Genomic DNA, 11,684 nt, shown 5'->3' with positions numbered 1-11,684 from the left:
CAGAGAAACTAACTCACCTTCACAGGTTAATTTGTCTTCTAAAGAACATTGTGATGCATTTACTGTTATGACACTTTTATGGTGCTTTTTGGAGCCTGACAGACCGTTTCTTCAAAATTTCTCCTGTTTCATGTTTAAAAAACGACGTGAGGGTGAGTAAATGATGACAGAACAGGTGAAAAGGTCAGGGGATGATATTGAGATGTTGAAAGGAAGGAGTTTGTTTTTCCACCTGACTGATAACTCCTGAATTATCATCTGATTTTTCCCTCGACTGGGCAAAAAGTATCTGTAAATTCCCACATGATCAGCCATCAGCGTCTGAGCGAAATTGCAAAATCTGCTGCCTGCTGAACTGTGAGACTTCCAATAAGCAGAGTCATATATGACCACCTCTCTAAATAAGATGCCAAATGGAGTGCCAAACCACTTTTGGAGCAAAAGTGGAAAGTTTGCACCAAGTTCTGCAATAATGTGAAGGTTAGCGGTAGGAAGAAAAACACTCTTTTAAACAAGTTTCAATAAGGAAAACTTCAGAGCAGAGTTTCCCAAACTGGATTTTGTGAGCTAATGGAAAGCTAATAATTAAGTCATTAAAATGTAAAATTAAAATAATAAAAAAAAAAAAATGAAAATATAAATAAATAGGGAGGTGAAGCGACGTAAATGATGCTGGTCACATGATAATGACAACATGGCGGACGTAGTACGTTTGGATTACATTCTACCCCATTCATACTATACAGAACACTTTTTTAAGTTATTCAAATTCGAATGTAGTACCTACTTAGTATGCGATTTCGGATGCACCTTCTAACTAGACAATGTGATTAGATTCATTTAGCAGCTATCATTCAAAAATCACAGCCAATCAGAAGAGCGTGTGGGCGGAGTCTTTCTGCAAGCGCACTGCACTCGCAACAAATGTATAGGTATATAATGAAATTCATAAATATTACCCCATTTTAACATTATTAAACATACATACTGAGAGACTGAAACAATCTTTGTCATAGAATAAGCTTATTTGTTCAACATGAGTTGACAGTTTGAACGTTCTTGTTTACTTGCATTTCTTTTCAAGATCTGAGGTGAATTATCCTACACAGCAAAATCTCCAGAATTAAACCAACTCTGCTCAGATTACATATGGTCCCGCTCTATATAGTGTTAAAGTAACACTGAAGCAGAGTTAAAGTTAATGAGATAATTAAGTGATTAATTGAGTTATGATTAGTGATGAACACCTGCTGTTAACAAGCAGAATCATTGAAGAGAAACATAATAACAACAAAAGACTTCCAGCCACAGCCTTAGATGTAATCAACTGAAGATAAAAGACATTAAATTAAACAACTCCACAAACAGCATATTATCTCATTAACTTTAACTCTGCTTCAGTGTTATTTTAACTCTATATAGAGAGGGACCATATGTACTCTGAGCAGAGCTGATTTAACTCTGGGGATTTTGCAGTGTATGTTGCTTTCAGTATGGCTATAAAAGTAATGCAAAATGATATTCAAACTCAGGTTAGATGCTTTTAACATGAAATAAAGCTTTATTTTTTATTATCTTTGTCATACTTTGTATGTTATTGTTCCAGCTGCGATTTTTTTTTTTCACCCGTCGCGTATCGGCGTCGTAGCTGGTTAGGACAAGGTGCCAAAGGGGTTCAGCTGATTAATTTGAAAATACTTGCTCTGAAGTGATAAAAAGGCTTTCTTCAATGCTCAACTTCTTTTTAAAGAGTCACAGAGTTTTTATCTCAAGAAACATCAATCAGTTACGGTTTCTGGATGACCCAGTTTTCCATTAAAAGAATAAAAGTCTTGGAAATGGGTAATCGGAAAGTGAGACCCCTGCTGTGTCTTCACTTCGTCGTCGTCTGAGCCAGAAGACGCAACTGCGGTAAGTAAATTATTCCCATTCATTTCTGAGGGGAAAATGGCAAGGTCTAGTGCAAGACATATAGGTTTTTCTACAGAAGCACTGAAAGATAATATCTTGGCTTAGAGCTTGAGATTTACAGATGCTTGACACTGAGATTTTAAATCACTCCAGTTCATTTAAACAAATAAAAGCGAATTTTAAAGTTAAACACTACAGGGTTTGCTTTGGATTGCAGTGTAAGCTAACACACCAACCCAAACACTAAAAATTTATGAACAATGATGTTGTAATAACAGCAAAGAAGACATCTGACCTTGACTGTCTGGATTATGTAAAGATAAGGTGTTGAAGAAAAAGTTTTGCATTGACTGAGCCATCCTGAACAAACATGGCAGGACAATCTGGTCTCAAGATGATGGCCAAAACAACCAGAGATGAGGACGGTGTCACTTTCATGCATAAAAATGGGTCTATCTGAAGAATATATTGCTCAAAGAACTTAAGACATTACGTATGAGAAACTGGAGTCATTATTCTTTAAAGATGATTTGCAGCAGCTTTCATAGACTGTTAATATGACGTAAATGTTTGCAAGGCCTCACCATGGAGAAAGCAGATGTTATTGCCTCATGCTAAATGTATAATGTACTGTTGAGATTATGTGCAGAGGGATTTGAAATAACTGGTAAACAACATACTTAAATGTGACGAACATTGATGGACAAATATAGTGGGTAGACCAATGAAAAATGTTGGCAGAAGCGTTCTGTTAAGTAAAGCCCTAGAGATCTTCACACAAAAACGCTAAACTTGTAGCCAGTTGAACAGTGTAGACTAACTTAAAAATGTTTTTCCCATTCCAAAAAACCTGTCATACTGGTTTAGTATCTCATCGAACCCTTCCTTGTTGAGCATAGTTGTTTTAGCAAAGCAAAAGACCGGACCTAACTACACTTGGTGTTTCTAAATGTACTGACCGCAAGTAAGTAAAAAATTTTTTTTCTTGGCATTCCTAGCTTTGTTGATCTGGGTGATTTGAGTCATGGACATTTAAAGTTACATTTGGAAAAAGTGTGTTACTGTGGCCTTTACTCTTTAGGTTGCATAATGAAATTAACCAAGACAAAACCAAACTGGCTCCTTACACTGATTCTGACATTTCACATCATATCTGCACAAATAGAAGGTAGTGTATGTATTTTCTACCAAAGGAATAGATCATCCAAAACTGACAGTTGTCATCAGTTTCTCACCCTTTTTTTTCTGAATCAGTATTTTGGTCTTGCATTGTTTCACTTTCTCCTCTTCAGCTTCTCATGGTGATGATGACGTGAGAATCCTGATTGTGGGAATCCGAGGTGACTCCAGATTCAGCGCTGCAGATATTCTGTCAGGAAGGACAGACGGTGGACAGGAGGACAGAGAGATTGTAAAGACTCCAGTAATTACAGACGAGGGTCGTAGAATGATGCTGGTCACTGGACCAAACCTCTGTGAGGAGGACACAGCGAGACAGAGCTTCACAACAGCGCTGTTCCTCTCGTCTCCTGGACCTCACGTCGTTTTAATGGTCCTGAATCTGGAAGATGAAGAATCAGAACAGTGTGATGTTGTGAAACGAGCCCAGGAGCTGCTGGGAGCAGAAGTTCTGCAGTACTGCATTGTTCTTCTGCACCAGGAACGTTTCACAGGAGCGTCCAGAGGGATCGCTGGAGAAATGATCGACGCATGTGGAGGCAGATTTCACATGATAAGAGACTCTGAACCTGATCAAACAGCAGCTCTCGTAGCGGAAATAGACAAGCTAGTTTGGCTCAATGGAGACGGATTTTACTCAGTATTGAGACAAGAGTTAAAAACAGAAGAGATGAGTGAAGATGTGCATGAAGAGATTCAACTCTTGTCTGTAATATATGATGCTTTAGGAGGAGCAGCTGGAATTATAGCATGGATTTTCCTCGTTTCACTTACCGTACTTGGTGTTTACATTGAAGGAGGGAACAAAATCTTGATTTTCAGGGCAGCATTTACTTTACCTACATTGTTTATGATCTATCTAAGACATTTTCTGAGTCCAGATGTTGCTGTACCGCTAAATTTGGCCCTGATGACATCACTAGCAGCTGTATTTACAATAGAGCCCATACTAATCAATAAATTTAACACAAGTCGAGACACATCAAACTCATCAAAATATATTGGTGCAGCAGCAATACTAAGTTTCCCATTTCTTCAGGGTTCAGCTCTAGTTTTGGGAACACTTATCAGCATCAGGTCGTGGTCAGATGTGCTCATAGCGTGTCACACGGCTCCTGGAGTCACAGTCGGGGCTTATGCATTCATATTTCAACATGAAAAGATTAGTGATGAATCTCTAGTCTTTGTGCTTGGGTCATTTCTGTTTTGCGCCGTTGGGGCGACACTCTCAATGGGGTTTGTGACTGTGTTTGCTTTGCTTGGTATGAATATGACAATAATGCTGCTAATATCAGGACTTACAATGGCATATTGGCATTTAAAGAGTGAAACTCTACATAATGTGATCGGTTTATCTGTTCTTACACTGTTTTTTTCATGTGGTTGTGTTCTCATTGGTTCAGTCTTTCTTATTTTAGGGCTGATGATGAGTTTTCTTAAAGTACTTATAGAAAGCTTGGTCAGTTCTTATTTGTTTTATGTTGCATTACTGTTAATAGTAATGTGGAGAAGGCAGACTGCATCAGTTCAAGTCACAAACAGACACTAAATCAATCATAATCAGAACTTTCTAAAATCCTACTGTAGCACTAGCAGTAATATGAGACAGAGATGGTAATACTGTGGTTTACCTGGGTACTGATTGACCCTTCTCAAAGACCCGTCCCCCTTAGTTATTGTTGCTTTGTCCGACAAGTCATGGCGCTGTCATGCCACACAGAGTGAAAAACACATTGCGGACCAAAGAGGACACTGACAAGACAGAGCAGGTTACTTATGATATTAAACAAAGTCCCAGCTTTCAAGTTGTGTAATTTTTTAAGAAATCCGAACGATAAAAACCATTTTGTGGCTCTTTAAAGTGTCGTGACAGATTGCTGTAGCTCCTCAGATCAAGAGGCTTGTGATCTCTTCTTACTAGTTAATTTATAGCATCAAATAAACATGAATGAACATCAAAAGGAATGATGTTTCAAACGCGGAAAGACGTAAATACACTCCATTTTTCAAGTTCAAGTAAACCAAGGTTAATCTTCTAACTCCTGACTGCTTTGTCGGACAAAATGGCAGATTTGGCATTATGATTGGTTAGATTGCTTGTCAATCAATCTCCCGGCGAAGGGTCAATTGATCACCTGATTACAGTATAAATTCTTTAAAGATTATTTGCAGCAGCTTTCATAGACTGTTAATATGATGTACATGTTTGCAAGGCCTCACCATGGAGAGAGCAGATGTTATTGCCTCATGCTAAATGTATATTGTACGGTTGAGAGGGATTTGAAACAACTGAGAAACAACATACTTGAATGTGAAGAACATTGATGGACAAAAATAGTGGCTAGACCAATAAAAAATTGTTTCCGTTAGAATTTGTTCATGCTTGTAGTTCAGTTCTTTTAGTTCTTTTGGTCGGCACCAATAAAAGAAAATGATACATTTAGTCCTGGTTCGCTTGCGTTCACACTGTCATTTTAAAAGCTTCTACAATGTATATTTTGCATTGAAACTTACCGACAGTGTTACGTGTAACGCATTACAACTAATGCGATTACTTGTAATCAGATTACTTTTTCCCAAGTAACTCGTAAAGTAACACGTTACTTTTAAATTTAACACAAAATATCTGAGTTTCTTTTTCAAATAAGTAATGCACGTTACTTTGTTTTCCTATTTATTCACTGACATTTCTCTTGTGCCCATGTTGTCCCCTATTCTTCTGTAATCCAGAATAGCAGCACAGCTGAAAGGTTTGTTTGAGCTGCGCCCTCTACTGTACAGGCATGAATTTGCATTTCAAGGCACCAGGGTTTGAATACCAGCGTTCAGACCTATTCGTTCAGAACAATCGCATCAGAGTTGGTTTTAAACACCTGGCACGTGTTAGCACACCCTTAGTCACAATCTAGAGCCAGCCCATTCAAAAAAGAAAAAAACCTGTCATTCTGGTTTAGTATCTAATCAAACATCTTAACCCACGCTTGTTGAGCATAGTTGTCTTAGCAAAGCAAGAGACGGGACAGAACTACATTTACAGTGTTTCTAAATAAGTATTGGGATGTTTCTTAAGACTGTAAGTAAAACTTTTTACTACTTTTGTTGATCTGGGTAATCTGAGTCAAAGATATTTAAAGTTACATTTGGCTTCATGTACTCTTTAGGTTGTACGATGAAGTCAACCAAGACAAAACACAAGTTGTTTTTTACACTGATTCTGGCACTTCACCTCATGTCTGTACAAGCTGAAGGTAATGTACCTGCTCTTTACTGTTAAACTAAACATTTGTAAAAAAGAAATAGTGTACCTATAATTCATAACTGTCCTCATCTAATGTCATTTCAAACATCCTTTTTCTGAATCAGTATGTTTGTCTTGTTTTTCAGCATTAATCCTTACATGAGAATCAAAATTGCATAAGGCTTGTTTTCAAAGAACATATCCCCATTTTTTTCTTTGCATGATGGTTTCAGCTTCTCATGATGATGACGTGAGAATCCTGATTGTGGGAATCCGAGGTGACTCCAGATTCAGCGCTGCAGATATTCTGTCAGGAAGGACAGACGGTGGACAGGAGGACAGAGAGATTGTAAAGACTCCAGTAATTACAGACGAGGGTCGTAGAATGATGCTGGTCACTGGACCAAACCTCTGTGAGGAGGACACAGCGAGACAGAGCTTCACAACAGCGCTGTTCCTCTCGTCTCCTGGACCTCACGCCGTTTTAATGGTCCTGAATCTGGAAGATGAAGAATCAGAACAGTGTGATGTTGTGAAACGAGCCCAGGAGCTGCTGGGAGCAGAAGTTCTGCAGTACTGCATTGTTCTTCTGCACCAGGAACGTTTCACAGGAGCGTCCAGAGGGATCGCTGGAGAAATGATCGACGCATGTGGAGGCAGATTTCACATGATAAGAGACTCTAAACCTGATCAAACAGCAGCTCTCGTAGCGGAAATAGACAAGCTAGTTTGGCTCAATGGAGACGGATTTTATTCAGTATTGAGACAAGAGTTAAAAACAGAAGAGATGAGTGAAGATGTGCATGAAGAGATTCAGCTCTTGTCTGTAATATATGATGCTTCAGGAGGAGCAGCTGGAATCGTAGGATGGATTTTATTCATTTCTCTTACAGCTGTTGTTGTTTACACTGAAGGAAGGGACAAAATCTTGATTTTGGGGGCAAAATTTGCAGCACTTGTATTGTTTATGGTCTTTCTAAGACATGTTCTCAGTCCAGATGTTGCTGTACCGATAAATTTGGCCCTGATGACATCACTAGCATCTATATTTATAAAGGACGGTAGAGTAATCGAAGATTTTAAGTTTAGCAGAAGTAGCAGCAGTTCAAACAGAAATATCATAGGAGATTTCATCTGTATTATTTTAATTTATATAATACTTATTTACGTAGCATTTATGTCTTTACCATTTCTTCTGGGTTCATCTCTGGTCTTGGGAACACTTATCAGCATCAGGTCGTGGTCAGATGTGCTCATAGCGTGTCACGCGGCTCCTGGAGTCACAGTCGGGGCTTATGCATTCATATTTCAACATGAAAAGATTAGTCGTGATTCTCCAGTCTTTGTGCTCGGGTCATTTCTGTGTTGCATCATTGGGGCGACACTCTCAATGGGGTTTGTGACTGTGTTTGCTCTGCTTGATGTGAAGATGACAATAATGCTGCTAATATCAGGACTTACAATGGCATATTGGCATTTAAAGAGTGAAACTTTAGAGAATGTGATTGGTTTATCTGTTCTTACACTGTTTTTTTCATGTGGTTGTGTTCTCATTGGTTCAGTCTTTCTTATTTTAGGGCTGATGATGAGTTTTCTCAAAGTAATTACACAAAGCTTAGTCAGTTCTTTCTTATTTTATGTAGCACTATTTTTAGGATCATTAATAGTAATTCGGAGAAGAAACAGCAACAACAACACCAGATGACAGTATATAGTCTGTATGTTTGTGTTTTTTATATACACTGCCCTCCAAAAGTTTGGAAACACCTATGGCAAAGTGTGGTTTTGGACGATATCAGCATAAATCATTATCATTTTTTTGGTGCAAATACATTAAAGTAACTTGACATTATCATTGAAGACCAGCAATAATAATTTTCATTTTGATTACATAATAATGTCAATATATACATGTCAAAGTCAGACATGCTGTGATGCTGGTTACTGGTTTAAACTTGGTCCAGGTTGGTAAAAGAGTTTTGGGTCAGCACACCTTAATAGCTTCAACAATTGATTGCCAATTAAGTTTAGAATACAATGAACCAATCAGAACCCAATTTAGGTCAGATAGCTGCTAATGGTGGATATTTTGAGGGATCGAACATTTACGTTTTTTCTATGTATAAACTGTTTATGTAATAAAATATGTTTTCATAGTTTGTGTTGTCCCTTATCAGTGCAAAATTATCACAAATTAAAACGATTCATGCCAATATTGTCCAAAACCCCACTTTTCTAGGGCGTTTATATTATTGAATACATTGGTATGCTCATGTCTAAAACATGGTAATGTCATGGTATATTAAATGCTTGTTTCGTGTACTGAAACCGTTTTGTTTGAAAATGTCTTTACCTTCAGGATTCATTCATAGAGCCATGCAGAGGATGAGCTTAAAGACCTTCTTCACTGACATTGATTGTAATGGATTCTGAGTAAATATTCCACTTCATCCAGGGATACTTGTGTCCTACAGTAACTTGTTAATGTACCGAGTGTGAACCTTTTACAAACGATTCAGTTCGTGAGTGAGCTGCTATCCGAATGATTCAGACTGAATCGCCAACCGAATCAGACCATTTTGCTATTCAAAAAGAACCGACTCAATTTAGTGTTTCGTTCGCTAGTTTTGATATACGTATGTCAGAAAATACGCGATACACGACACCACTGGTGAAATATTGTAAGTGACAGTGTTTCTCATTCAGTATACGCTAATATTTATCGTCAAACAAGGATATTTCCGTAAAATTTTACCGGGGTACAGTCGGATTTTCCTGAGGCGCTCAACAGTCCAAAGTTCAGTTGGACGGCCGACAGTGACTGACAGCTACACTTTCAAGCCCCGCCCATTTAGCTGAAACAGAAAATATGATTGGTTAGGAAATATGCCGCGCGGCTGAAATGAAAGTTCTGATTGGTTTTTGAGTATTTAAAACTTGTCTATTCTGCCCGTTCGGTTCTGATATGTGTATACTAAACTCACTGAACATTGAAAATTCTGTTTCAAAACTGAGATCTTCCAAATTACATTAGTTACATTACTCATTAAGTGGACACACGACGAAATATGTCTGTAGCTGAGAAATCACGCGAGCAATATCAAAAGTGAAACTTTCACTTTACAAAGTGAAAGCAACAAGATTCAACTTCACTGTCGTTAAATGAAACGATTGTACTGTAAGTATATATGCTTCACAGTTTTGGTTATCTTTGGTTATACATTTTAAATTCACATTTTAACCGTGGCTTTACTCTCCAGTTTGAATAATGAAACTAAACTGGACAGAACCAAAATGGCTCTTCACACTGATTCTTGCATTTCACATCACATCTATACAGGTTGAAGGTAATGTATAATGTCATGCAAATGTGTATCTGCTCTCTATACTGTTCTGATGCATGCAATACTCTCTTTTTACTTAAAACAACAATATAATTAGTCTTGTGCATTTAAAAAAAAAAAAAGATTATACTTGTTATTATACTTTTGGTAAATAAATCTGACCACTGTAATGGCCACCACGCATTTAGGGTTGTAGTGTGATGTAAGTCAATAGATATTTGTAGGCAAGCAAATATTTCCTTTTAAAAAATAAACGTTGTCATAAATTACCATGCATCAGAAGGTTAAACCAAAAATGTTTTACTTGAGCAATTATATCAAACACTGTATAGTTAACAGATTGTTTACTTTTAATTCAAATAATGTTTTTTATATTTTTTAATCTTTTAATTTCCTCTTTAGCTTCTCATGATGATGATGATGTGAGAATCCTGATTGTGGGAATCCGAGGTGACTCCAGATTCAGCGCTGCAGATATTCTGTCAGGAAGGACAGACGGTGGACAGGAGGACAGAGAGATTGTAAAGACTCCAGTAATTACAGACGAGGGTCGTAGAATGATGCTGGTCACTGGACCAAACCTCTGTGAGGAGGACACAGCGAGACAGAGCTTCACAACAGCACTGTTCCTCTCGTCTCCTGGACCTCACGCCGTTTTAATGGTCCTGAATCTGGAAGATGAAGAATCAGAACAGTGTGATGTTGTGAAACGAGCCCAGGAGCTGCTGGGAGCAGAAGTTCTGCAGTACTGCATTGTTCTTCTGCACCAGGAACGTTTCACAGGAGCGTCCAGAGGGATCGCTGGAGAAATGATCGACGCATGTGGAGGCAGATTTCACATGATAAGAGACTCTGAAACCTGATCAAACAGCAGCTCTCGTAGCGGAAATAGACAAGCTAGTTCATCTCAATGGAGATGGATTTTACTCAGTATTGAGACAAGAGTTAAAAACAGAAGAGACGAGTCAAGATGTGCATCAAGAGAATCAGCTCTTGTCTGTAATATATGATGCAGCTGGAATTGTAGGATGGATTTTCCTCATTTCACTAAACGCTCTTGTTGTTTACCCTGAAGGAAGGGACAAAATCTTGATTTTGGGGGCAAAATTTGCAGCACTTGTATTGTTTATGACCTTTCTAAGACATGTTCTCAGTCCAGATGTTGCTGTACCGACAGATTTGGCTTTGATAACATCACTAGCAACTGTACTTACAATAGACGGTAGAGTAATCGAAGATTTTAAGTTTAGCAGAAGTAGCAGCAGTTCAAACAGAAATATCTTAGGAGATGTCATAGTAAATATTTTCATCTATCTAGTACTTGTTTACGTAGAATTTATGTCTTTATCATTTCTTCTGGGTTCATCTCTGGTCTTGGGAACACTTATCAGCATCAGGTCGTGGTCAGATGTGCTCATAGCGTGTCACGCGGCCCCTGGAGTCACAGTCGGGGCTTATGCTTTCATATTTCAACATGAAAAGATTAGTCGTGATTCTCCAGTCTTTGTGCTCGGGTCATTTCTGTGTTGCATCATTGGGGCGACACTCTCAATGGGGTTTGTGACTGTGTTTGCTCTGCTTGATGTGAAGATGACAATAATATCAGGACTTACAATGGCATATTGGCATTTAAAGAGTGAAACTTTAGGGAATGTGATCGGTTTAACTGTTCTTACACTGTTTTTTTCATGTGGTTGTGTTCTCATTGGTTCAGTCTTTCTTATTTTAGGGCTGATGATGAGTTTTCTCAACGTAATTACACAAAGCTTAGTCAGTTCTTTCTTATTTTATGTAGCACTATCTTTAGGATCATTAATAGTAATTCAGAGAAGAAACAGCAACAACAACACCAGATGACAGTATATAGTCTGTATGTTTGTGTTTATATAATATACACTGCCCTCCAAAAGTTTGGAAACACCCCTGGCAAAATGTGGTTTTGGACGATGTCAGCATAAATCCTTTTTGGTGCAAATAAATTAAAGTAACTTGACATTATCATTGAAGACCAG

The 11,684-nt window shown here is 38.1% G+C and overlaps 3 protein-coding genes across 5 annotated transcripts; all 3 read left to right on the top strand.

Moving 5' to 3' along the window:
• Positions 1–1,912: 1,912 nt before the first annotated feature.
• Positions 1,913–4,816, top strand: LOC125246859. The gene is made up of 3 exons (XM_048157936.1): positions 1,913–2,875; positions 2,993–3,079; positions 3,204–4,816. Exons 2-3 carry the CDS (start codon positions 3,001–3,003, stop codon positions 4,637–4,639), a joined length of 1,515 nt encoding a protein of 504 aa, XP_048013893.1. The 5' UTR covers positions 1,913–2,875; positions 2,993–3,000; the 3' UTR covers positions 4,640–4,816.
• A 384-nt stretch (positions 4,817–5,200) lies between these two features.
• On the top strand, positions 5,201–8,131 carry LOC125246856. Of its 3 annotated transcripts, XM_048157931.1 has the most exons (3): positions 5,201–6,163; positions 6,252–6,338; positions 6,562–8,131. In XM_048157931.1, exons 2-3 carry the CDS (start codon positions 6,260–6,262, stop codon positions 8,031–8,033), a joined length of 1,551 nt encoding a protein of 516 aa, XP_048013888.1. In that variant the 5' UTR covers positions 5,201–6,163; positions 6,252–6,259; the 3' UTR covers positions 8,034–8,131. The 3 variants fall into 3 exon arrangements, with proteins under 3 accessions (XP_048013888.1, XP_048013887.1, XP_048013889.1); XM_048157930.1 differs by having other exon boundaries at positions 5,201–6,338; XM_048157932.1 differs by having other exon boundaries at positions 5,201–6,338; positions 6,475–8,131.
• A 330-nt stretch (positions 8,132–8,461) lies between these two features.
• LOC125246862 (GTPase IMAP family member 9-like) lies at positions 8,462–11,619 on the top strand. Its single transcript, XM_048157939.1, has 3 exons — positions 8,462–9,506; positions 9,589–9,675; positions 10,075–11,619. Exons 2-3 carry the CDS (start codon positions 9,597–9,599, stop codon positions 10,533–10,535), a joined length of 540 nt encoding a protein of 179 aa, XP_048013896.1. The 5' UTR covers positions 8,462–9,506; positions 9,589–9,596; the 3' UTR covers positions 10,536–11,619.
• Positions 11,620–11,684: the final 65 nt, after the last annotated feature.

The sequence above is a fragment of the Megalobrama amblycephala genome, linkage group LG15, assembly GCF_018812025.1.
Source record: "Megalobrama amblycephala isolate DHTTF-2021 linkage group LG15, ASM1881202v1, whole genome shotgun sequence".
Classification (NCBI taxonomy): domain Eukaryota; kingdom Metazoa; phylum Chordata; class Actinopteri; order Cypriniformes; family Xenocyprididae; genus Megalobrama; species Megalobrama amblycephala.
Note: the sequence above shows the minus strand (reverse complement) of the source record. Positions and strands in the feature narration are given on the sequence as shown.